Here is a 24,668-nt window from a genome sequence, read left to right as displayed (position 1 = left end):
AGTCAGAGCCTTGGATCCATTTGGCTCAATATTGTTTACTCTGACTGGCAGGGGACATTCCCATCCCTTGGAAGAGATAGCTGGGACCTTCTGTGTGAAAAGGAGACCCTCCACCCTCTGAGCTGCAGCCTTTCCTTTTAAAGGTGAACACACCTTGAAGTTTTATTTTCCAGCTGGCTGCCAACACAGAATCAGTCAAAGGACAATCACTCCATCGGTTTGGGGAAGTTCAGTGTTCTCCAGCCGTTTTCACACCCCACAAACTTAGATCCCGCAGCAAGCAAGATCCCACAGTAAGCAAAGGAGAAGAGCGAGGGAGGACAAATTGAACAAATGCCTGGAATCCAGCTGGTAGCCACTGCACCAAAATTTGTGGTGGCCAATTTGGGGGATCTGTTCCTTCATCCTCCCTTCTCCCGGAATACCCAGATAAAGTGGAAATCAAAGCATTCTTTGCTCACAGGCTGCACTGAATAAAAAGTTTTATTTCTCAAGTGCATGGAGAGAGGGAGAAAGAGCGCCACCCTGTCTCTTTTCTTAGCAAAGGAGCGTGTTGGGTTGTTTCACCAGGTGAGTCGTCAGCCTGCCTAGAATGGGAAGCAGATCTGCCATGCTGTGTAGTGGTTAGAGTGTTGGACTAGAACCTGGGAGACCAGGGTTCAAATCCCGACTCAGCCGTAAAGGTCACTGTGTGACCTTGGGCCAGTGGCTGCTTCTGAGCCTAGCCTACCTCGCAGGGTTGTAGTGGGGATTAAATGGGGGACAGGGGTGAACCAGATACACCACCTTGAGCTCCTTGGGGACGGGGGAAGGTGGGAATTAAACACAATCAATAAACAAAACAAATAATAGGACAAAACAGCAGCACGGAGCCTCAGATCTCAACTCTGGCAGGGGAAAAAAAATCCCCAAGGATTTGCTGCCAGCCACGAGGACCACTGCAGTCCCAGGCGTGCACTTGATAATAGACACACTAGATTAAACACCTCTGATGTTTCGGTACAGCTGTCCTGAGCCACTATTAAGCCCCGCTTACTATCGTGTCACATCTCGCTTGCGGCAGTCTTATTACGAGGATTATTGACGTGATAAAAGATGACAGATCCTTCCCTCGAGGGGCGGCTCTATTACAGGCTATTATGTTCGAGGCCCAGCAGACGAGGTCCTGGGCCTCTCAATTCCTGGTGGAATACTGTACACAGTTATGGGAGGGAAGGGTGGGGGGAACATAAACTGATAAAACTTGGGTATAGCCAGAAAAGGGAGAGGGGGGAAGGATCTCACAAGAATGCTAACTGTAATAAGATTATGCATCCAACACTGTAATTTTTAAAAATGAAAATGAAAAAGAGCGCATCATAAACTAATTGCTTCAAGCTTCAGCAATAATAATAACTGAAGTAGAACGCCTTAAGCTCTTGGCCCTCACCAGATAATGTTTAAATGTTATCAATTCTCCTATTCCTGCCCGCCTCCCACCAAAAAAGAAAAAGCCACTGCTAATTTTGTCTGCATTGCACTGTTTGCATCAGTCTTAAAAGAAAGAAAACCGCAGTCAACGTTTTCCAGGACAGGGGAGCAAGGAACCACTCTACCAATTAAAACCGGCGACTGTTTTTAAAGAACTGCAGAGTCCAGGAGGTTAAGGGATTCTCTGCAGTCCTGCTATATCGGGGATAGCCAGCATGGTGCAAGTCAGACGCTGTTGGACTACAACTCCCATCATCCCTGCCTCCTGGACATATTGTCCAGGGTTGATGGAAAGCAAGGTGCAGCCACTCTGGCCATCCCTGTGCCAGACAGACCACAGTCAAAAGGACATCCTTCTTCTTATTATTATTATTATTATTAGAATTTGAATTTATATACACTGTATGTAGGTAAAGGTAAAGGACCCCTGGACAGTTAAGTCCAGTCAAAGGTGACTATGGGGTTGTGGTGCTCATCTTGCTTTCAGGCCAAGGGAGCCGGTGTTTGTCCACAGACAACTTTCCGGGTCATGTGGCCACCAGGACTAAACTGATTCTGGCACAACGGGACACCAGAGCACACAGAAACACTGTTTACCTTCTCGCTACCTATTTATCTACTTGCACTGGCATGCTTTCAAACTACTAGGTTGGGAGGAGCTGGGACAGAGCAACAGGAGCTCACCCCGTCACAGGGATTCGAACCGCTGACCTTCCGATCGGCAAGCTCAAGAGGATCAGTGGTTTAGACCACAGCACACACACACACACCCCTGTACACTGTACATTTAATGAACTCTTTTAGTGCTTTAACAGCTGTTTGTTTGTTGTCTTTACATTCCACCTTTCTCCCTGCAAGGAGCTCAAGGTGGCAGACATGGATCTCCCCCTCCTCATTTAACCCCCACAGCAGCCTTGAGAGGCAGGTTAGGCTCAGAGATTGTGATAGGCCCAAGCTTCACATGCCCAAGTAGGGATTCGAACCCTGGTCTCCCAGGTGCTTGTCTGACCCTCTAACCACTTCCACTGCATCACTTCCCCTAAGGTATCCTGGGAACCGCAGCAGGAAGGAAGAGGTGCCTGAGGCCGCTTTCTCAAATCAGCACTTGGACAGAGACACCGGAGGTGGACAAGAGGAGTGTGCCTTACCTCCTTATCGCTGTAAGAGACGTTCCGAATCTCATTCCACGGAAATGAAATTTTGGGGGTCAGCCTGTTTTCCATATCATATATGTGCAGGCCCAAGGCATCCACGCCCAGCAGCAGCTCGGTTCCTTTCTTATTCTAAAGGAAAGAGAACATTGGAGGTTTTTGCATAGCCATCTGTCATGAATCTTTCTTTTTCTTTTCTTTTTAAGATTCCTGCATTGCAAGGGGTTGGACTAGATGACCGTGGGGGTCCCTTCCAACTCTACAATTCTACATTGTCTCCATCTGAAATGGCTCAGCGAATCTGACACATGAATCCCACCTAGGTCCATCCCACCGTGGCTCAACAATTCTATGGTAGGGGTTGCCAGTGCAGCACCCGTGGGTGCACATGCACACACAGAGGCTTTCCCTTGTGCTTACAGGTTTCCCCTGGTCAAGTTGTCTCCCTCCCCCCAAAAAATTTTTAGGAGCATATGAAGCTGCCTTATACTGATTAGACCATTGGGCCATCTGGCTCAGTATTGCCTTCGCTGCCTGGCCGTGGCTCTTCAGGGTTCCAGGCAGGAAATCTCTCCTAGATCTTCCAGGAGATGCCAGGCATTGAACCTGGGACTTTCTACATGCCAATAAGATGCTCTACCACTGAGTTCCAGTGAACACACTCAAGCACAGGAAGCTGCCTTATATGAATTCAGAGCCTTGCTATAAGGCACCTTATGGACTTTTGCACGAACATGTAAAATGAAGCTGGTTGGGAGACTGAAAACAGGTTGGTCTATAGAAAGCAGAAGAGTTAGATGCTATTATGGAGCAAGGGTTTTGCAGAAGACTATAAAGCTGATAGACGAAGAATCAGAAGTATTTTCTTTTCTTCCTTTTAGTTTTATGCTTTGTATTTGGTGTGAAGTCAGAGCCTTGCTCCACCAGGCTCCATATTGTCTACACCAGGCATGTCCAACAGGTAGATCGTGATCTACCAGTAGATCACTGGACATCTGTGGTAGATCACTGGTTCCCACCAAAGAAGCTCAACAACTTTGACTGCCCTTAAAAATGTGCAGCATTTTAGCCCTTCACCCCCTCCCCAAAGAGGGCTTTCCTCCCGCTTCAGAAAAGCTCAACAACTCTGACCTGAACCCCTTAAAAATGGGCCTTCTTCCTTCCTAAAAAAAAAACTCAACAACTTTGACCTGAACCCCTAAAAAACGGGGCTTTCCTCCTCCCTGAAAAAAAGCTTAACAACTTTGACCTGAAACCCCCCCCCCAAAGGGGGTAGATCACTGCCAGTTTTTAACTCTGTGAGTAGATCGCAGTCTCTTTGGAGTTGGCCACCCCTGGTCTACACTGACTGGCAGCGGCTCTCTGCGGTTTCAGTCAGACAGGGGAAATGCCCAGCCCTAACTGGAGACTCTGGAGATTGAACCTGGGACCTTCTGCATGCAAAGCAATACTCTTCCATTGAACTAGATCTCTTCCCTGAATTAAGATTGAAAAAAGCCAGTAGAATAAGTTATGGGGTGTGGGTGGGTGGGTGTGTTGCTCGCGACAGTGTATTCCATTTGCAAATGTGCTCACAAATCCAAAAACCTTTGTTCTACAGGATCAACCTGACCAAAGAGGGAGGGCAGGAGGAGGCAGAGCTAGAGCACTCAGGCTTCCCGAGGCAGAACGAACTGCAGCAGAAGTGACGCATTCATCCCCCTGGGGAAGCCTCTCAGCGGCCCTTTCCTGGTTGCAGGTAAGGCTACAGCAGAAAAGCTGCCAGTACATCAAACTCTCCTCTGCATTATGGAAGGCATCTTTAGCAAAGCCAGAGTCTGCTGGCCAGAGTCCTTCCGCACAACTGGTTCCCCTCTTCTTTTGTTCAAGGGCCTCCTGCCCTCATACCACCACCACCCCAAAAAAGTGCAATGCAAAACTTGGGGCTTTTACCCGGATTGCAAAATAGTTCACGCCATACATCTCGAGGTCCTGGGCAATCTTCAGGTACTCCATTTCAGCTTCATCCCTGTAAATGTGAACAGTGGGGCAGACAGTTTAGAGCAGGCATCCCCAAACTGCGGCCCCTCCAGATGTTTTGGCCTACAACTCCCATGATCCCTAGCTAACAGGACCAGTGGTCAGGGAAGATGGGAATTGTAGTCCAAAACATCTGGAGGGCCGAAGTTTGGGGATGCCTGGTTTAGAGCTACAAAAGCTTGACAGAAACAGGACCTTATGGAATATGCAGGAGACTGGGAGAGAACAAAGGAATAAGACGGGTTCTTAGCTTCACAGAGATATTACGCAGCATGCTCAAGATGGTCTCAAGGTATTTCACAAACACAAGCACACACACAAACTAGAGGCTCTGCCATCACTCACTTTGCTTGCCAACTCTGTCTGGCAACAACATCCCTCTGGCCAACCGTAATCCTCCCTTGCACCTCCCCTAAACCACCCTTCCTGGCAAAAAAAAAACACCTCCATTTGCAGCTGCCTGCCTGCCTCTTTCTCCCTCCTCCACTGCTCCAGCAGCTCTCAGAAGTCTATTGTCACAGTATAGTGCACATCACCACCTATCAGTGGCCAAGCAAACTGCTACATGATGACAACCTTCCCTTTTTATTATATGTAAGAGATATAAGCAAAAAAGGATCCACAGCAAATCCCTTCCTGCAGGTTTACTGCATCCTAATTTCTGTTAAAATGGATGTTCCGCAAAGGAAATATGACATTTTTATTTTCCCCCTTCCCAAACACCCTAAATTTCAAGGGCATAGTTGATCACCCTTAGTGAAAATAAAGAGTTGCCCACTGCTGTGTTGTAGGGTGCAGTAGTGGTTGGTGGTACTGATACTCAAAGGGCAGAAGGCAGAGGTGCCAAAAGCAGGCAGAACCAGAACCAATGAGATGCAGGGCCACCCCATGGGTTGGTTGTAAATAAGAAGGGAGGCTGGTGGGGAACTGTCCCAGTTTCCCTATTCGGTCAGCCTCCACTATTATGGAGGGAAAGGAGCAAAACAAAATGAGGGAGGCTACCCATTTTCTATGCTTATCTTAGAGACGTCTAAGTGTTATAGGACTTCCACAAGGATCCCTTCTCTAGGTCATAAGCATAAGTTACTAGTCCATTATTCCCTGATCAGACCTGTGTTTTGCTGCCATCCTTAAAACAAAGGACGTGAGATTCTGCTTTTAGAGCAGGCTGCACATCAACTCTTAAGATTTTTCAGATTCCTACAAATTTTCAAATTTCCAGCTCTCATGGTTATGAATGTAAAAACTTTGGTTGGTATCCCAGCTACTATTTATTTCGTAAAATTTATATACCACTCGATTGGAACAAAAAACCCTCAAAGTGCTCTGAAAAGGGCACTGAGGATGCAAAGACTCACCTGGCTCTGCCTCGATGTTGGCCATACCAAGCTGTTATTCTTTCTTCCCACATTTCTGGGGTCATCTGGTATAAGTTTATCACCTGAAGAGTGAGACACAAAGACATCTTCAAATATCTGAAGAGCTGTCACATGGAAGATGGAGCAAGCTTGTTTTCTGCTGCTCTTGAGGACTGGACCCAAACCAATGGATTCAAATTACAAGAAAGGCGATTCCAATTAAACATTGGGGAGAACTTTCTGAGGTTAAAGAGCTGGTTAAACAGTGGAGTGGAATACCTTGGAAGGTGGCGAACTCTCCTTCGAGGTTTTTAAGCAGAGGTTTGGTGGCCATCTGGCAGGGAGTCTTTAGCTATGTTTGCAGGTGTTTGGGCTGAAAGTCCCAATTCTGCAATTCTAGGATTCTAGGATTTATAAAGTAACTTAGCTCAGGGAAGCCCCACCTACCTGCAGTTTTGTCTCAGAAATGGACAGTGCAGGCTAATGGTCAAAGTTAGACCATGTTTGAAATGCCACATCCTGCAGGACGGCTCATCAAGTGGTACTATATTGTCTTTGAGCCATTGTTGCTCAGTATAAGTAACTGAAGCAGACAGACAGAGGCATGGACACGGCACCTTACTTGCCTTTCCCAACCAAGGTTTGCATCTCAACAAAGTAGGGAAACAAACCACTTCCTGTTCATCATTTACAGTTCATTACCCAGGTGGCGCTGTGGGTTAAACCAGAGTCTAGGGCTTGCTGATCAGAAGGTCGGCGGTTTGAATCGCTGCAAAGGGGTGAGCTCCCGTTGCTCGGTCCCAGCTCCTGCCCACCTAGCAGTTCAAAAGCACGTCAAAGTGCAAGTAGATAAATAGGGACCGCTCCGGCGGGAAGGTAAACGGCGTTTCCGTGCACTGCTCTGGTTCACCAGAAGCAGCTTTGTCATGCTGGCCACATGACCTGGAAGCTGTCTGCCTATAGAGCAAGATGAGCGCCGCAACCCCAGAGTCGGACACGACTGGACCTGATGGTCAGGGGGCCCTTTACCTTTACCATTACATTAGCAGCCCAGGCAGACTCCCATGCTCCCTAGCTAGCAGGACCAGTGGTCAGGGATGATGGGCATTGTCTCAAAACATCTGGAGGGCCGAATTTGAGGAAGCCTGAGCTATAGGGAACTGCCTTATATAGAGTCAGGGCCTTTGTATATCTAGCTCAGTACTGTCTACACTGGCTGGCAGCAGCTCAGATAGGAAGTCTTCTCCAACCCTACCCGCAAATGCTCGGGATAAAACCTGAAACCCCCTGTATGCAAGGCAGATGTTCTGCCCCTGAGCTACAGCCCTTCCCCATCCGAGAGCCTTTGCGAAGCAGACCAAAATAATGGTCATTATCTTCAGCAGAGCTGCAGAGCCCAATCTGGAAAGTGCATTTGGGGGAAAGGCAATTCTAATGTTCTGCTATCATTTCCAAGGAAGCCAGCAAGCTGCCTTATGCCGAAGAAGACCAACTCGTCCCTCTAGCTCAGGCATAGGCAAACTCGGTCCTCCAGTTGTTTTGGGACTACAACTCCCATGATTCCTAGCTAACAGGGCCAGTGGTCAGGGGTGATGGGAATTGTAGTCTTAAAACATTTGGAGGGCCGAGTTTGCATATGCCTGCTCTAGCTCAGCATACACTGATTGGCAGCAGCTCTCTGGGGATTCAGGCCCAACATGCTGCTCTCTGACTAAGAGCTGAGGCCTCTTCACCTTTGCCTATGTCCAACGAAGCAAGACAGAGCCTTACCCGCTTTGGGAGCAACTCTTCTTGGGCCAAGAAGCCACGCTTGTGAACAGTGGGATCGTAGTCACCATACTGGAGGGGAAAAAACACAAGACAGGGATGTGTAGTGTTAAAACGGGGGTACTTATCCAGCCCTGGCGCACAAAGAGACAGAGACAGGCCCTGGTGCATGAAGAGGCAGAGATCTATTGTTAGAGGAGGGTCAAGGTCCCAACTCCCAAATTCATTCGCTGAATGAAACAGAGGTGCACCCGGCACTCTCGTTATACAGATTCCGGACAATGTTGAAGATGCACCTTTTTACCCTGTTGTTTTTTTAAAAAATTAATTTATGTATTATTATTTATTATATTTATTTACCACCTTTACTTTCCAGTGAGCTCAAGGTGGTGTACATGGTTCTCCCCTCCCCTTCATCCTCACAACAGCCCTGCGAGGTAGGTTAGGCTAAGAGATTGCGACCGGCCCAAGATGAGCTTCATGACTGAGTCTCCCGGTCTCCCAGGTCACAGTCCAACACTAACCATGACGCCACACCAGTAACAATTAAATTGTCAATTTAGGTGCATATTTTTAGGACCCACCTTATGTTTATGATTGCAAGTTGCTTTGAACTGGGTTTTTTTAATGCTGTATTTTAACGTCGTAATCCACATTGGGACCTTAGGGTGAAGGGCGTTTGATAAATTATCTTAACAGGCCAGAAAATGACCTTCTGTTTATTGTAAAGTTTTCTTTATTTAATCGTCATCAGACCAGAAGACAATTCTCTCCTCTGTTAAGGAAAGCATAGCGCAATCCAACTCTGGACTTTGACTGTGGTGGGGTCAATGCAGCTTCCCACCCCCCACCTCCAAGCCTGTGTTGGTTAAAGCTTCTTGCCTCATACCAACCCCACAAAACCTTAAAATCAGAATCTCCGTTTTTAATTCTAGAAGACTTATTCTCTGAGCTTCCCAGAGGCAGTCTCACACACCGCTGTACAAAACGGAGGGCATTTCAAAGTACACAAGTTTTCTGTACTCTCGTCAGCATATATTAATATCGTGTTTTTCATTTTGTTTCTCATGCAGAAGAGGAAACAACAGACACTTCTTTTCCATGGAGAAAGACAGAGACAATCCAAACTCCCACCCACCCAGTGGGTGATGCTCTGTAACGCAAAAATGTTTCGCATTAGTGTAAACGTTTACAATGTGAATCTCACTAAAATAGTTATTGCTGCTGTTGTTTATTTATATTAACAAATAGGTTTAAATGGAATACAACTTTTTTTAAAAAAAAAAATAAGATTTTTACAAGCTTTCAAGAAGAAGAGGAAGGGGAAAGGATATGTTACGGTAAATGCTTTTTCCCCATAGGGGTGTCCCGCTGATGGTCTGTGCCATTCACCCGCAGATATTGATTTTAAATCTTTTGTTTTGTTTTCCCACCCCCTGGGGCCAGATGGATACTTGAGGATGGGCTATCAATAACAGCCGTGGGTACTGCAAATAGCGAAAAATGTGCACATATCAGGGAAATGCATTCTATGCAAGAGGCAATCATGCCACCGTCAGGAGAATGAAGAATAATAACACTCTTTTTGCAAGAGACCATACACGTTCAGCGAATCGCTGCAGGCCGAGTTTGAGAAATGACAATGTGATCAAAAGATGAACAGGTACAGAACAGTGAATCCCATCCCTACTTGGGGGCAACCTTTCAGTGGCAGGCAGGGCTAAAAGTAAAACGTGGGCAGAGCAATGGGTGTGACGCTTATGTTAGTAGGCAATGCTGCATGTTTCTATACACCCACACAAATGCACACTGCACACATCTCTCCATCCAGGGAAGGAAGAGGCATTGCCGCAGTTCAAGGGCATGACCCGGGATAGCTCAGCTGGTTAGAGCATGGTGTTGATAACACCAAGGTTGCAGGTTTGATCCTCATATGGGACAGCTGCGTATTCCTGCATTGCCAGGGGTTGGACTAGATGAGTCCCTTCCAACTATGATTCTATGATTCTATTTACAGGTAGGTAGCCGTGTTGGTAGGGACCCAGGTGGCGCTGTGGGTTAAACCACTGAGCCTAGGGCTTGCTGATCAGAAGGTCGGCGGTTCGAATCCCTGCAACGGGGTGAGCTCCCGTTGCTCGGTCCCAGCTACTGCCCACCTAGCAGTTCGAAAGCACATCAAAGTGCAAGTAGATAAATAGGGACCGCTCCGGCGGGAAGGTAAACAGTATTTCCGTGCGTTCTGGTTTCCATCACGGTGTCCAGTTGCACCAGAAGCAGTTTAGTCATGCTGGCCACATGACCCGGAAGCTGTCTGCGGACAAACTCCGGCTCCCTCGGCCTATAGAGCGAGATGAGCGCCGCAACCCCAGAGTTGGACACGACTGGACCTGATGGTCAGGGGCCCTTTACCTTTTTTTAGCCGTGTTGGTCTGATGTAGTCAAAACAAAATTTAAAAAATCCTTCTAGTAGCACCTTAGAAACCAACTAAGTTTGTCATAGGTATGAGCTTTTGTGCTCATACCTATGACAAACTTAGTTGGTCTCTAAGGTGCTACTGGAAGGATTTTTATTTATTTATTTTTGTCTATGATTCTATGTTCCATATGAGTCCCTTGCAACTCTATGAATCTATGTTCTGTATGAGTCCCTTCCAACTCTATAATTCTATGTTCCATGAGTCCCTTCCAACTCTATAATTCTATGTTCCATGAGTCCCTTCCAACTCTATGATTCTATGTTCCATGAGTCCCTTCCAACTCTATGATTCTATGTTCCATGAGTCCCTTGCAACTCTATGATTCTATGTTCCATATGGGAAAAAGCACTTGGGAGAAGAAACAGAGCTAGAGTCCCAAGGGGCCCCTACAGAGAGGCCTGCAGGACTGCATTTGGCCCACAGGCCTGAGGCTGCCCACCCCTGGTGCAGCTGCAAACTACAGAGTGTGCACAAACTTAAGCACATCCGTGCATGTCCAAGGAAGCTGGAAGCTGGAAGATTCAGGACAGGTAAAAGAAAGGACTCCTTCCCACAGTGCATTGTTAACCTATGGAACTCATTCCCACAGGAAGCAGTGATGACCGCCAACTTGGATGGCTTTAAAAGAGGACTGCACAAATATCTGGAGGAGAAGGCTCTCGATGGCTGCTAGCCAGGATGGCTATGCTCCACCTTCACAATTGGAGGCAGCCATGTTTCTGAATAACAGTTGCTGGAAGCCACAGGAAGGGAGACTTGGTGCCTGTATTTTGCTTTTGGGTTACCCATAGGAGCATCTGATTGGCCACTGTGTAAACAGAATGCTAGACTAGATGGGCTATGGACCTGATCCAGCAGACTCTTTTTAATATATGCATTTTTGTGCAAACGTCCCCCTAATATATGCGTTTTGTGCAACATTTTTTGGTTGGAAACCTGCATCATGAGATTGGGAGAATGTGCAAATTTAGATACCGGTAAGCGTGCACTAAATTGCATATCAAACCGAATTTCTCGCCCACCCCTAGTTCTGACCAAGCTGCTCTCCTGAATTCTTCCACATCAATGTCAGTTCCAGGAGATTCTGCAACTGTTGACTTTATGCCGTTTTCTATAGCTTTCAGGGCGCAGATCTTCCACACAACAGAAGCAAAATAGGATTCTGTGGCCATTATATGGGAACAAAAGTCTGACAACTATTTTGGCAGTACAGAGCAGCAGAAAATAAATTGGGCTGGGGCAACCTTCTCAAAGGTTTGAGTGGGGCGGAACAGCTCAGGGAAAAGCGCACAATGACTATCGCCAAGCAGTAATTTCAACATGTTTTCCTTTACAAAAAGTCTGAGGAAGGCTTTTGTGTGTGTGTAAATAGGGCTATTTTGTGTGAAGGAATCATTTTTTGTTTCTGAAAAAAAAGACACTGCCTATTCTGAACTTTACTAAGTATATAGATACACACAGTACATACATAAAATTGTTATTATTACAATAAATCTGTGGTGACCAGGAATAAAAGGGAAATACACACACACACACACCATTTTTATTCAGATTTTTATTTTTATTTTTACAAAAAGAAGTTGAAGAATGCAGTGTGAAGGAAAAGATCCTTTAATGGCATCAATGCATGCCTATAATTGGTTAGAATGTGGGGGGGGGGCGGTTAAAACACCTTGTAAATTTCTTAATATGCAATGCATTTTCATCTTACCAATAAAGGAAACACCCTCATAATTTACCTGGATTTTTAACAGATTCTAAACCAGCAAAAAGTAGGGGCAGAAAATCAGTCAAGATAAGATGCAACACAGAAGACCAAGAAATTGGAAAACTGGAAGACGGAGGAACATTTCAAGAATGGAAAATCTTTAATACGGCAATATAGCCTCAATGGACAGAGCAAGTACCAGCAACGAGGCAAATGGGGAAGATGATTTTGTGGCATGGGCTCATGCCAGGGTCAAGACCTAGTGAAATTGGGGCCACAATAACTATCCTGGAAAGATCTGGTGTGCTGCAATGAAACAGTGCACTGCTCTTCAGATTCCCCATACGTATTTTTTAAAATAATGATGCAAAAGGTAGTATGTATTGCATACCAAACCAAATATGAGCCAGGATTCGTGTAGTGGTTGGAGTGCTGGACTGACCGAAGGTCACTGGGTGACTTTGGGACCGTCACTGTCTCTTAGCCTAACCCACCTTGCAAGGTTGTTGTAAAGATAAAACGGGGAGGAGGAAAGCTCTGTATGCTGCCTTGAGCACCTTGGATTTTTTTTTACATGCTATTGTTATACATGAAAAATAAAAAGTTTAAAAAACCCTAACTTTCATCCATGTAAGCAAGATTTAGATGAGCAGCTGGAGACAGCAGCCAATCTGCCTGCCAAAAGCTCTTTTACCTAAATTGGGCCACTAAAGAGCACCAAAATCATTATTCACGAGGGTTCATACGATCCATCATTTTGAGCCGATACCCTTCAAATAGCGAGAAGCCCAATGAAACTGTCAATTTGGAAATTAAGAACTCAAGCCAGATGCTCCCATAGAACATGCAGAAGGAATTCAGTACAAAGGGGCACGCAACAGCCGCCCCCTGAATGGGTGTTCCAAGAGAAGGCAATTTACAAGTAATACATCTAGATATATATATATACCGGAAATATTTTGATTCCATTTTGACCCATCGATGAAAGAGCTGCCAAAAGTCCTGCCATCATTCACTTATAAAGCCAGGACGTGATTTCATACAGTAATTAACCCCGGTATGCAAAGAACGTCCTCAACATCCATGAGGAAAGTCAGAGGGGAGGAGAGTCCTGCACGGCAGTTTTTTAAGGAAGACAAATGATCAAATAAAGCAAAGGCAGGAAGTCAGAAGACCTTCTCAATCAGCCTCTATTTAAAAGTTTTGAGCAAGGATGGAGGGGGGGGGGGGAGACATGCTACGGAGCTTGACAATCAGCATCAACAAGCTGCCCACACACATCCTCAAGGCGGTAAAAGACGTTCAGTGCGAGAAAAGAGGGGCTTCAAGGCGGAAGTGCCAAATTTGGAGCTGGCACAGATGCGGAAGGAAATGCCCCATCAGCATCTGACTCAACTCCAATTTATGCAAGAAACTTTGTAAGGGAACATCCAGGGAGGCACTGGGCACCTGACAGCTCCCCACTGGTTTCGGTAGGAGCAGAGCTATTTGGGGGGGAACCCAACCACCAAGAGAAGGGTGTGATCCAAAGAGTCTCATTTATGTCCAAGGAGAATGGATTTACCGTTTCGGGCAGTCGAAAATACTAAAAATTATGGGGAGGGCTCTTAACAGATTCATCAGTGCAACTCCAGAGTCCATCACGGACTGATTATGAGGCTAGGTGGATTTTAATCAGTATTGTCAGAGATGCTGATGTGGCTACTCTAGAGTAACGACTCCTCACAGCATAGTCCTTTTAGGCTTTTATTAAGTGCTGATTATTTACAGTGGTCAGAGCGATCTATATACATGCTTGCGGTTAGGTGTCAGTACCTCCGAATGGAGGTTTGCGCGTTTTCTTCCAGCAAAGAAGCTTGGGGAGACCCAGCCTCTTCCCCCGACGTTTCTTGCATAATTCCGGCATCGGCGGGACTGGCCTTCCCCCCGGGCTCCCCCCTTCCTGTCTCACCTTGGTCAGTGGCTCCGCTACCTTGCCTGAGCCTCGGACACCACTTCCTGATTCTCCGCTGGAGGCAGAACTCTCCCTGCTCTCCCCAGCGCTTGGGGATGGGCTGGAACTTATGATGGGAGGGACCTCTCGGTATCCCCTGTCCCTCACAAGTATGTTTATTGTTGCTTCTATAATCTCTAAGCCACCTTTCAGTATAAGACACCTGATGCAGCATGCAATCCATCATCATCCTAAAATTGCAATCAATCCATTAACCAATCGAAGCACAGAAAGAGCAGGCACAAAAATTGATGAAATGCGTAAGAAACTAAGAAGAACCCACTGGATCAGGCCAAAAGCCCATCTAGTCCAGCTTCCTGTTCTCACAGTGGCCAACCAGATGCTTGTGGGAAACCTGCAAGCAGGACCTGAGTGCAAGAGCAACTCTCCCCCCCCTGCAGTTTCTAGCGACCGGTATTTAGAAGCATGACTGCCTCCCATTACGGAGGCAGAGCATAGCCATCATGGCCGGCACCCCTTAAAAGCCTTCATGAATTTGCCCAATTCTCTTTTAACGTCATCTAGGTTGGTGGCCATCACTACCTCTTGTGGGAGCGAGGCGAGTAAGAAATGCCTTTGCTCAGCGCAGTGGTGCTAAATGGCACTCCCATTTAGATCAGGCATAGGCAACCTTGGCTCTCCAGATGTTTTGGAACTACAACTCCCATGATCCCTAGCTAACAGGGCCAGTGGTCAGGGATCATGGGAGTTGTAGTTCCAAAACAACTGGAGAGCCAAGGTTGCCTATGCCTGATTTAGATCATGGGTAGGCAAACTAAGGCCTGGGGGCAGGATCTGGCCCAATCACCTTCTAAATCCGGCCTGCGGATGGTCCAGGAATCAGCATGTTTTTACATGAGTAGAATACAGTATGTCCTTTTATGGGTTATTTGTGGAGTTGCCTAGTGTTTTTACATTAGTAGAATGCGTGCTTTTATTTAAAAGGCATCTCTGGGTTATTTGTGGGGCATAGGAATTCGTTCATTTCCCCCCCCCCTTCAAAATATAGTTTGCCCCCCACAAGGTCTGAGGGACAGTGGACTGGCCCCCTGCTGAAAAAGTTTGCTGACCCCTGATTTAGATCCACACTTTGTGAAACCACATTGGGTGACCTTGAACCAGTCCCTATCTCTCAACCTAACCCACCTCACAGAGTCACCATGCAGCGTAAAATAAGGAGGGTTAGAAAAACAAGCCCACTTCCTTAAGCCCCTTGGCAAAGAATACAAATGACTAAAAAAGAGTTTCTCCTTCCTGCTTCCATCCAAACTCGGTGTATGGGGTGGCCCTTTTGGATAAAAGTATTAGGACCTTATTTTAAAAACAAAAAAGGGTGCAGGCCAGCGAAGATGGCAACGCTCACTTAACCGGCAGCAGACAAAGACAGTTGCGCTCACCTGACCTCTGTGTCATGGGCCAGGAGTCAGCTTCGCCTGCTGAACAGCAGCCTGAAGGGGGAGAAGAGGGAGTGACTCCACCTGCAGCTGATCAGCCTTCACAGAGAGAAGGCACAGATGAGAACCAGCTGGCTTTGGCCTTCATAAAGAAAACACTCAGCAGCAGTCAGATGCTGGAAACAACGCCTGTAGTTCCTGGTCCTTCCTTGCTGCTTCCTGCTGGAGCCTCAGCTTTCTGATCTGGACTTCCTGACCTATTGCCTGGACCCTTGGCTCTGTGATCATCTGGATTTCCTGACCTCTGGACTAGACCCATGACTCTGTGATCAACTGGACTCCATGACCTTTGGGCTGTCGGACTTCGTATGTGGATTCTGCTCTCAGGCAAATGTTCCTCGGAGACTCCTATAGGGTTGCCAGATTCAGTAGTGGACAGGACTTCTGTGCCTTTAATTGCCCTGCTCTCTTTTGAGTCTGGAAACCTTAAAGAGTAACCAGCAGATCCTTTGTTTAATTTCCAAGCAAAGGGTCTGCTGGTTTCTCTTTAAGGTTTCCAGACTCAAAAGAGAGCAGGGCAATTAAAGGTACAGAAGTCCTGTCCACTACTGAGTCTGGCAACCCTAGACTCCTCGCCACTGCCTGCTCAGCAACGAGATTCGGAAAGGGCTATGATACTCTGATCAGTTCTGTTGCCGTTGCTTTCCTGGAAGTAGAGGAACACCAGCAAGGTCAGCATTGTGCAAAGGCACTAGCAGAGCCAATCTGCATTTCCAACACACCAGTGGTAGGAGTAACAGTGCAACTGACCAAAAGTGATGGTAGAGTTTTGCTTTCAAAATGGATATTCTATAGTCCTCGCAAACCTTGACATCTTTAAGAGGGACATTTTTAAGAGGTAGACTTCCCTTCTAACACTGAGCAATACTTCCTTGTATTTATCAGGCACCTTGAGAGAGACACCTTCCTTCACGAATCCCCAGAAAAGGCACCTTCACAGCAGCATTGCAATAATTCAAGTTTAAATGACTGGAGAAAAGTCAAAACCATTTTTTAAACAATAATAATAATCTTTAAATCAGCTGACAGTCTTACTTATGAGTTCAGAGAACGGTTAACAAATAGCTCAGGAGTGATTTACCAACAGCGAGCCAGGATGAGGGATTGGCGATTCAAATTTAGGAAAGGGGGTGGGTGGCTGTGAAAATGAAGGATAGCATACATTCTTCAAGATATGTTGGCTTGCGTAACCTTGCAAACTTTTAGGAGAAAAAAAGCACACGCAGAGAGAGCTTTTCAATTAAACGAGATATTTAAAAGTGTCACGAAAACGGTTCTTCTTGAAGGAACACTGATTCATGTTTATGTTTTTACTTGTAGATTGTCTTTCTATCACGCAAACATCTGGTTTCGCTTGCACCAAATAAATTTGTTCACATTTATATTCAAGATACCAAAACATTATTAGTTTCAGAAATAACAAATAGGGGGATGGGGGAGGAGCAGCAGCTCTGGAAGGAGCTGCAATACTACAAAATCCAAGAGGCCGTAACAGGCAGAGTCACGTATGACGATGACTCACACTTTTAGGAAAAGGAGTTGGCGCATTTATTGCTTTGAGAAAAGGGCATTTATTGGGCCTTTTTTTAAAAAAATGCCACGTTTATAAGAACACCTGCCCATGAGCACAATGGCATGACTGCAATACAGCTGGGGTGGCTAACCCCCAGTTTTGGGGGAGCTAATCTGACTCATGTTGACTGCGGCCGATGGGAATTGTTGTTGGGGGAAGGCTGTGCTACACCTTTTGAAAGAGGGAGCAGCAAAAGTAAGCGGGGAGTCTTTGGAGAAAGCATGCAGGGTGGGGAAACTTGCCAGAGTACCAGCTCTACAAATTTTGCCCTAAAGGACAAAGGTCTGCACCACTAGCACCAACAAAGGGGGGACAAAGTAGAGAAAGTATTTTTTTTTCTTTGTGTCCCATGCAGGCTTCTGTAGAAAGACCCGTCTCCTTGCCTGCTCCAGGAAGAGGAAGGAGAAAATGACAGCGGCTTCCAAGACAACGTGGATAGGCCATAGATGTTTTAGGAGGAACATAAAAGAGGAGTCTGGCCCTGATGTCAACATGGCATGGGAGAAAGGGGTGGGGAGAGAGATGTGCCACAGACCTGCAGCCTTATGTTAATGACCAGGTCTCACTTATTAAAAGAAGCAGGGAGGTGGCCACCCACCTAGAATCTTCCAAGTGCCCCTATTTTCCGGGGACAGTCCCGGAATTACAAAAGCCATACAGCTTCCTGATTTGATCCTGGAATGTCCCGCTTTTCCTTAGACAGGGGTGAGCAAACTTTTTTAGCCGGGGGCCGGTCCACTGTCCCTCAGACCTTGTGGGGGGCCGGACTATATTTTTTTGGGTGGGGGGTGAACGAATTCCTATGCCCCACAAATAACCCAGAGATGCATTTTAAATAGAAGGACACATTCTACACATGTAAAAACAAGCTGATTCCCGGATCGTCCACGGGCTGGATTTAGAAGGCAATTGGGCCGGATCTGGCCCCCAGGCCTTAGTTTGCCTACCCATGCCTTAGGACGTCTCTATTTTCACAGGGGAAATGTTGGAGTCCTGCGACCCCGATGCCAAGGAGATAAGTAACTATACAACCTTTAGAAGACATCTGAAGGCAGCTCTGTACAGGGAAGTTTTTTTAATGTTTAATGTATTTAATGTTGGAAGCCGCTCAGAGTGGCCGGGGCAACCCAGTCTGATTTACAGTAAATTTATCGTTGTTATTGTTATTATTGTTGTGGAATAGGACATTCCTATTTTCATCAGAGAAAGACTGGAGGCTAGGCTTACCTTTTCTAAGAAGGGAAGTGCAGGATCCGCCACACAGGGTGTGGTTTTCCCACCCCCTCTAACCTGCCACCCGGGGCGCATGCTCCCTCTCGTGACACCCACATACCCCCAATCTGCTTCTGGCCACTGGTGAGAGGGTTAGTCACCACTGACAAGCAGATTTGCAGAACCACCCTGCCTGCAGTTTCTCAAAAAGATGTACATGACAACATTATATTTCCAGCCACAAGGCCAAGAGATGGAATAAACGAGGAAGAGCTCCTTTACAGGAAGAAGAAATGTTATACAACCGTGTGCTGAGGAGAAAACACACAAAGGAATAACGATTTTGGAGCTCAACAGGTAGAAGATGGCGAAGTCTGCTCCAGAGAGCTACTTTTCTGCCAATTAGAGCTGTTCTACACACCCCCTGCTTGAGAACGTGATGCACAGGCAGCAAAAGGAGACTATCAATGCTCGCCCGTGTGGTCTAATAGCAGGATGGTGCACAGGGGCTCAATACATTGCAGTCTTTTGTAAACACTTATTAAGAGACTCATCTTCCTCTGCGGGTCAGTTTCCTAAATGAAATGACTTCTCCCCCCCCCCTTTTTTTTGCTAACGAAAACGTAAGATGCATTAGTCACCAGACGTTGGAGCCGCAAAGAATACAGCATCAAACAATAAGCATTTATCAATATTTATGTGTCGAGCATCGTTTTTCTACACAACTGTCCCCCCTCAAGCAGTGTTCTTTTCCTCTTATTTTTCAAATGAAATGACACAAGAGGCCGGGGGGGGGGGGGAGGTGTTAAGCGGTATAATCAGTGAACAGAGTAAGCTATGAACGTTTGCTAGGTGAGGGTGATGCATGAATCTGCCCCCCCTGGCTCCTCATACTATTGCAGCTGAAGACGTGGAGAAGCCATCGATGGGAGATTGCAGCGAAGCCCTTCGGCAAAATGAGGCCTGTTGTATGAGCAGGGTCCCTTCTTTACCCAGTAGGTCACTGCAGAGACCATCTCCCGCAAGTTCCAAAGAGATCAGAAGCCCACTTCACTAAAACTCACAAGCAGGGCTTTCAGCTGTGAAACGGCATCCCTGTCGGGATACAATGGGCACCTGCTACCACCACTTTCCTGGCAACAAGTAAAGAAATGTCTGTTCCGACAGGCTTTCCCAGCTGGATAAATAGGTCTCTGCTACCGTTATGAGTATCTACTTTTTACACTTATCTGCTGTCATTTCCTAAGATTTTTTTTTAACTGTTTTTATTGCATTTTGGACACTGCCTTGAGAAATGTGGGTAGAAGGTGATAAATAAATGATGGTGGCGATATAGGAGACAAGAGCTCTGACGTTTCTTCAACAAAGCATCAAAATGAGACCAAGGAGCTGCACCCGTATTGCTAGTCCTGCCCACAGCTGGCCTAGGCTCCGCCCATTGCCCGTAACAACTTAGGGTCACTTGACCACGTATACGCCCCCCCCGAACATACGCCCCCCCCCCCGAACAATCCAGTACTGTTACAGGTATCACATGATACTCGTTCCCCATTGGTAGGAAATTTTCAGCTTGGCTTCATCCACACTTTGGAACTCCCTGCCTATTGATATCTTTCCAGTACCTACTAAATACATTTTTTGTTTCAACGAGCCTACCCAGATATGTAGAATGATAATGTGTGTTTTAATCTGTTTTTTCGCTTATCACTGATTTCTTTTTTGAAAGTTTAAAGTTGCTGTCTTTTAAGTGTCTTTTAAGTGTATTTATGGATAATTTAATTATTCTTTTTGTAAACCACTTTGAAGCTGTTGAGTTTGTTTGTTTGTTTTTTGTTTCTTTTACAGTCGAGCAGTATATAAATTTTATGAAAAATAAAATAGCCATCCATGCCACCGTCCTTACCTTGGCTTGGACTGCGTAAGAGGCAAGGAGGACAGATGCCTCTGGGGGACAGGAAATCTTCTCATCCAATATCTGCTTCTTCACCTGAATTAAAAAAACACAGGAGTTATAACGCAGCTAAGAAAGACAACCTCAGCAGATGGCCACGATTCCCTTTTCAAAACGTCTACTCCAGGGGTCGGCAAGGTTTACCTCGCCTGGGCAAGTTCACTCCAGCAGAGATCCCTCCGTGGGCTGGATCGCCCCCACCCACCCACAATTTCAGGCACCTGCAATTTTCGGCGTCTGCGCAGACACGATTTCCGGCGCTGCAGAAGCGAGTCCCCGCGCCGTGCTGTGCCGATTTAGCGCAGCGTGCGGGGACTCGCCGAGCTGGCGGCTCGTGGGCCAGTTAAACAACCCCCGTGGGACGCTTGCAGCCCATGGGCCTCAGGTTGCCGACCCCTGGTCTACTCTATGTATACAAGCAAGTCTGGATCCAACCCCAAATTGATGCTGCCCCCAACCCCCGTTTAAACATGCAAAATATTGTTTGGCACAGCGAGGTAAGTCACTGCTCCCATTATACAGAGGGGGAAATGGTGGCTGAGAGGCAGCAACTTAACCCAACATCCCATAGAAACATCCAATCGAAGCAGGAATAGACCAGGCCTTCTTCCCTGATCCAAGCACAACACTGTAGACTAGGACAGGGAAACACAGACTTTTATCTTAGCCTTGGGACTCTCTCCCAAAGCCATGCCACACCCAACACTGGTCCCCTTCCACATCCTTTGTGTGTCACACTGGGATGTGTCCTTCAACTGTAATAATGTATTCTCTCCCTAGATTGGGGGGGGGGGGTGTAAAAGCCTCCGACTTCTTATTTATATATTTATTGCATTTATATCCCAGCTTTTACTCCAAGGAGCTTAAGAGGGCATACATGGTTCTCCTCTTCCTCCTCATTTAATCCCCACGACACCCCTGCAAGGTAGGGGAGGCGGGGAGGCAGTGACCAGCTGAGTGAGGATTTGAACCTTGGTCTCAGGTTGCAGTCGAACCCCGTAACCACTATACCACGCTGGCTTTTGTGTGGCTGGATTATGGTTTACTGTGCAAAGCTAAGGTTCACACCCACAGCTCCGCCCACTCTCACCTCTGACCCTGGAATCACGGAATTGGAATTGTAGAGTTGGAAGGGACCCCAAGGGACATATTGCCCAACCCCTGCAATGCATCAGAATTAAACACTTAAGGGCTCCCTTTCAGACGCTGGATTTTCAAACAACAGCTCCCTCCTGGCTGCCGAAATATGCAATGCCTCCATTCCAACTTGAAAGTACTTTTCCCTCACGCTGGGTCAGGCAAACATGAGTCTCCCCTACAAGACACCTACTTGAAGGAAAAATAAGTGTTGAGTGATGTCCTGAACAAGCTCGTCTTCTGCATTCTCTGGGTAAAACTTGGCCAGGAAGTGAAAAGTGACCGGCTCCTCCTTTGGAACATCGTGGTCCAGGACCTGCAGAATTAGATCTCCCTTTTAATCTCTTGGAAGAATGTATGAAAAGCCTGGAGCATCACATTTAGTTGCTTAACACAGAACTGAGCAGACTAAACTTCAGCAACTGTCCAGCAGCACAAAGCATTATGTTGAAGCCTACGCTGCCTTACGATGCAGGGCAAATCCACACATACGTTAACAATAATAATAATAATAATAATAATATTTATACCCTGCCCATCTGGCTGGGTTTCCCCAGCCACTGTGGGCAGCTTCCAACAAAATATTAAAATACAATAGTCCTTCGGATATTAAAAGCTTCCCTAAACAGGGCTGCCTTCAGATGTCTCCTAAAAGTCTGGTAATTGTTTTTTTCCTTTGACATCTGGTGGGAGGGTGTTCCACAGGGCAGGCGCCACTACCGTGAAGGTCCTCTGCCTGGTTCCCAGTAACTTTGCTTCTGGCAGTGAAAGAACCGCCAGAAGGCCCTCGGCGCTGGACCTGTTTAAATCACGGGACTTCTCTCAAAGAATTAAGACTTTTTACAATTTTTTCAGAGAAACCGGACATCCACCAATAAACAATTCCTCGCTCTTATCTCAGTTTGGCCTAGTTCTTTCTTTTCCGCAAAGCTTCTGATACTCGGAGCTTCCCTAGTTAGGAAACCGCAGCATAGCTTAAAGCCCCAGGTCGCTAGTTAAGACATAAGCATTTGCTTGGCACCACACCGCTGCCTTTGACAGATTTTGTAGCAGACAGTGCAAAGCCCCATCAGTCAAAGCAAACACATCCAGCTAGAGGGAACTGTACGCTGAGTAAACACTCTTAATGCACAACATACGTCTGGTCCCAAAATGTCATCCAACTTCAGCTGCCTGGGAGCAGATTAAGGAGAGGAAAGCCATCTCGGAGAAATCTTCCCCAGTGAGAATTAGCCAGTACTAGATGCAGCTCAGATATGCTAGCCTAGTAACACTCAGGCTTACTGTGCAAAAGTTACAGCTGAGCTACAGGAATGAACTCACAGTCACTTGCTACCTAGGAATTGGAGGCAGGAATCTTACGGCAAGTTTACTAAGAAACAGGTCCCCATGGAATCCATGAGAATGTAAGAAGAGCCTGCTGGATCAGGCCAACGGCCCATCTAGTCAAGCATCTTGTTCTCACAGTGGCCAACCAGATACCCATGGGAAACCCACAAGCAGGACCTGAGCACAAGAGAATTCTCCCTTCCTATATTCAGAATCACTGTTGCCTCTGCAACTGTAGAGGCAGAACACAGCCATCCTGGCAAGTAGCCATTGATACTCTTCTCCTACATGAATCTGTCTAATCCTCTTTTGAAGTCATCCAAGTTGGTGGCCATCACTGCTCCCTGTAACAGCGAGTTCCTTAGTTTAACTAAGTGCGTTGCAGGAATAATTCCTCCCTTTTCTCTGCCCTGAACCTTCCAACATTCAGCTCCATGACGTTCTGTCCTTACCTTCTTATCCATCTTGAGCCATGCCATTGTGTCTTTGATCATGTATTGCAGGCCAAAGAACCACGTTTCGCGGAGTCCCAGTGTCCTGCACACCAGGTCAAACAGGTCCTTTCCTTTCCACTTGACCTGCAGAAAAGGGAAACAAAAGTTACAGCCTCCTGCTCCCAGACACAAGTTGGCTTTGGATGGTGTGTGGTCGTGTCCATCGACGCCCCCAGACTGGAAAAAGCAGAAATAAGACCTCCATGGGAGAAAAACAAAAGCAACACAGGGATTGCTTGTTCTGTAACATTTGAAGCAGGGGCCTGTGAGTCCTCCAGTTGTTGTGGAAACTAACGCCCAGCAGCCCCAGACAGCACGGCCAACAGTTGGAGATTATGGGAGTTGGGGATCAAACAAGATCTGTAAGGCTGCAGGTTCCCCATCTCTGATTTAGGGGTTTCCAACTGGGTTCATGTCTGGTGGGCAAATGCTCCTGCCATCAAGGACGTTGCAGCTGACAATCTCTTGGGTGGCTATGCTCTGTCTCCATGGTTGGAGGAGGAAGCAATGCTTTTGAATTGCTGGAAACCACTGGAGGGGAGAGGGCTCTTGGCCTCGGGTCCTCCTTGAGGGTTCCCCAGAAGAGGAATCTCGGTGGTCAGTGTGGATGCCAGACTTGATAGGTCATTGCCCCGATCCAGCATCCTCTTCTTATGTACTTATGCAACCCTCAGAAGTTCAGGGGGAGCAGGGAGTGACCTAGGAGAGGGCCTTCTCTGTGGCAACCCCTAAGTTGTGGAACTCTCAACAGAGGTGCATCTAGAACAGGCATCCCCAAACTGCGGCCCTCCAGATATTTTGGCCTACAACTCCCATGATCCCTAGCTAACAGGACCAGTGGTCAGGGTTCATGGGGACTGTAGTCCAAAACATCCGGAGGGCCGGAGTTTTGGGGGTGCCTGATCTAGAACCTTCCCTATACAACTTTCAGCAAATGCTGAAGATGCCTCTCTTTACCCCAGCCTTTGACCCCTGAGATGTGTTTTTTCCAGAGCCTACCCTATCCCTCTGATTAATTGGTTTTGACTGTTTTCAATTCTGTACTTTAAATTGTTGTAACCCACTCTGGGACTCGCTAGTAAAAAATTCAATAAGAACTGCAGCAACTATGGAATTCACTAACAAATTTAATGCTTCACTCAAAAAAGGGGGGTGGGGAAGGAAATAAAAGAATAACCAGTGGTGTACACATCTCAAAATTTAGTTGCTCTTCTGCAGGGAAGCAATCAGTTAGTCTTCGTGTTCTGTTGCAACAGCAAATTTAGATTTAAGGCTCTAAATTATGTATCCCATTTCATAAGGATATGTATACTCGTTGGGATCCCTGTGTGCTTTCTACCAGGTTAACTTTGCACATCTTCCACTGAATGGAAGTGGCACATTGTAGGTGTTTGGGAAGACATTTTGAGCATGCAGGGCAGCAAGGGAGAAGGAGATGGGTTATGTAAGCAGAGCAATGCTCATAGAAATATGGAGACAGCTAAAGCAACCTGATCAGGCAGTTACCCTGAGGATTAATCTTTCATTCTCTCTTTAGAGTTGCAATTGCATTCCCTTCCCGTATATGCATTATTC

The 24,668-nt window shown here is 46.6% G+C and overlaps 1 protein-coding gene across 10 annotated transcripts in view; it reads right to left on the bottom strand.

Annotated features, from left to right (window-relative positions):
* Window positions 1-24,668, bottom strand: part of NF2 (NF2, moesin-ezrin-radixin like (MERLIN) tumor suppressor) — a 96,041-nt gene that overhangs the window by 50,363 nt on the left and 21,010 nt on the right. For all 10 annotated transcript variants that reach the window (XM_088660132.1, XM_088660133.1, XM_088660130.1 and 7 more), the window contains 7 exons: window positions 23,052-23,177; window positions 21,464-21,586; window positions 20,086-20,169; window positions 7,769-7,837; window positions 5,999-6,081; window positions 4,554-4,629; window positions 2,619-2,753 (listed from right to left, as the gene is read on the bottom strand). In XM_088660132.1, the coding sequence (XP_088516258.1) occupies window positions 2,619-2,753; window positions 4,554-4,629; window positions 5,999-6,081; window positions 7,769-7,837; window positions 20,086-20,169; window positions 21,464-21,586; window positions 23,052-23,177 (696 nt within the window). The remainder of the gene's footprint in view (window positions 1-2,618; window positions 2,754-4,553; window positions 4,630-5,998; window positions 6,082-7,768; window positions 7,838-20,085; window positions 20,170-21,463; window positions 21,587-23,051; window positions 23,178-24,668) is intronic.

The sequence above is a fragment of the Zootoca vivipara genome, chromosome 16 (genome assembly GCF_965207765.1).
Source record: "Zootoca vivipara chromosome 16, rZooViv2.hap1.1, whole genome shotgun sequence".
Lineage (NCBI taxonomy): Eukaryota > Metazoa > Chordata > Lepidosauria > Squamata > Lacertidae > Zootoca > Zootoca vivipara.
The sequence above is the reverse complement of the archived record's forward strand: the minus strand, read 5'-3'. Positions and strand labels throughout refer to the sequence as shown.